This window comes from Mesitornis unicolor, unplaced genomic scaffold (assembly GCF_000695765.1).
Source record: "Mesitornis unicolor isolate BGI_N332 unplaced genomic scaffold, ASM69576v1 scaffold34758, whole genome shotgun sequence".
In the NCBI taxonomy this organism is placed as follows: Eukaryota; Metazoa; Chordata; class Aves; order Mesitornithiformes; family Mesitornithidae; genus Mesitornis; species Mesitornis unicolor.
Window position 1 is genome coordinate 24,917 of NW_010203128.1, and position 1,661 is coordinate 26,577.

The following is a 1,661-nucleotide window of genomic DNA, read 5'->3' on the forward strand; positions in this document are numbered from 1 at the left end:
CATCAAGCTGGACGCCTCTTGCCCCATCCCTTTGTGCTCTCACAGTCCCTGCCAAGCCAGCCTGCACCCTCCCAGATGGGCACACTCGCACCCCATCCTTGGGCTGGGATGCCCCGTTTCCTCGAACCTCAGCATGGACACCGCTGGGACACCCCGCGGGGGGCAGGACGCCCTGTCACCCCAGCCCCACACGCAGCCCTACCTCTGCCTGCCATGCCAGAGTAGAGGCAGAGAGCGCAGAGGTTCGCCCGGCTCCTAGCACAGCTATGGTCTCGCCGTCATCATCCACCACCTTGAAATCCAGGTCCTCGTTGTACTTCCTCCTCTTCACTTGCCGTCCCGAGCGGCGTTTCTGTGTACAGGATGAAAAGGGCAGTCATGGGGGAGATGGGCAGACCAAGCACCTCCTCCTCGCCTGGGCAGAGGAGAGAAAGCCCAGGGCTGCCTGATCTCCAGCCCACCCCCTGCCCCAGTGGGATGGAGGTGATGGAAAGAACAGGCAGCCCTTTGAGGTAAACCCATCACCACAGTGTTGAGGTCTCCATCAGTGTCTGACCAACATCGCCCCATCAGCCCCTGAGACCTGAAGCAGAGGAGCCCTGTGGAGACACCCACAGCTCCTCAGCCCTGCAGGGCCAACCTGCCTCCCCATGCTGTGCTGGGAAAGGTGAGCTGCCAGGAGCCATGGAGGAGAGGGAAGCTCAAAGCTGAGGGATGGTCAGTGCCCAGGACAGCAGCATGCACCCAACTCAGGGTCCCCAACCGATTTTAAACAGTGTGGCTGGCAGACCCCGGCTTCCCCTGGGGCTGGGGTCTACCAGATACACTGCTGAAAGTGCTCTCTGACTGCCGTGCCCCGGGGCCCAGCTCTTCTCCCACCCAGAGGCAGCCAGGATTTCCCTCACCAGCAGCCAGCCAAGGGCTTCAGACGTACCTGGCTGTCAGCAGACTCCGCAGACTCCTCTGGGCTCTGCACAGATGGGCTCAGGAGATCCTGATCCAAGTCCAAACTGTCCACTGGTATCTCATGTTTCCTCTTCCCTTTCTTCTTCTTCTCCACAGGGGTGTCCTTGCTACCAAGACAGACTGACAGTTAGATCTTGTCCTAGGGATCCCTGGGAGAGCCAGCAGGCACCCACACAGGGCTCTGCTCCCACAGGACCATCCAGAGGCAGCTCACAGCTCCTGGCCCCAGCACTGGGGATCCCCAGTTGGTGATGCTCACTAATCACCATCAAGTGTTTCCCCATCCAATTCCAGCACACTGGGATGAAAGGGTCCTCCCTGCCAAGGGAGCTGCCCCATGGGGGCTGTAGAGAAAGGGTTCAGGTCATGGCCAGCCCTCACTGCTCCTTCGGCATGGGGAGCCTGGATGCATGAGGTCAGGACAATCTGGACAGTGGCTGAGGTGTGCAATGAGCTGGGAGGAACCAGGACAGCGCCTCCCCTCCAGGCAGGGTGACCCCTTCCTCGGACCAGGAAGTCTCCTCAGTGCGGGCAGGTCCTACACCAGCACACAGCAGCCTCTGCCCCGGCTGGGAGACAGAGACAGGGACCTATGTCCAGGAAGATCTCCTCACCGCCAGTCCCAGCAGGTCAGAGCAGCGAGATGCCTGCTCCAAGCAGAGCACTCACAAACACACCCTGCACCAACGAGACGG

The 1,661-nt window shown here is 60.9% G+C and overlaps 1 protein-coding gene across 1 annotated transcript in view; it reads right to left on the reverse strand.

The window, feature by feature from the left end:
• Window positions 1-1,661, reverse strand: part of CHD6 (chromodomain helicase DNA binding protein 6) — a gene marked incomplete at both ends in the record, with an annotated part of 30,172 nt that overhangs the window by 24,474 nt on the left and 4,037 nt on the right. The window contains 2 exons of the mRNA XM_010190619.1: window positions 203-352; window positions 935-1,073. Coding sequence (XP_010188921.1) covers window positions 203-352; window positions 935-1,073 — 289 coding nt within the window. The remainder of the gene's footprint in view (window positions 1-202; window positions 353-934; window positions 1,074-1,661) is intronic.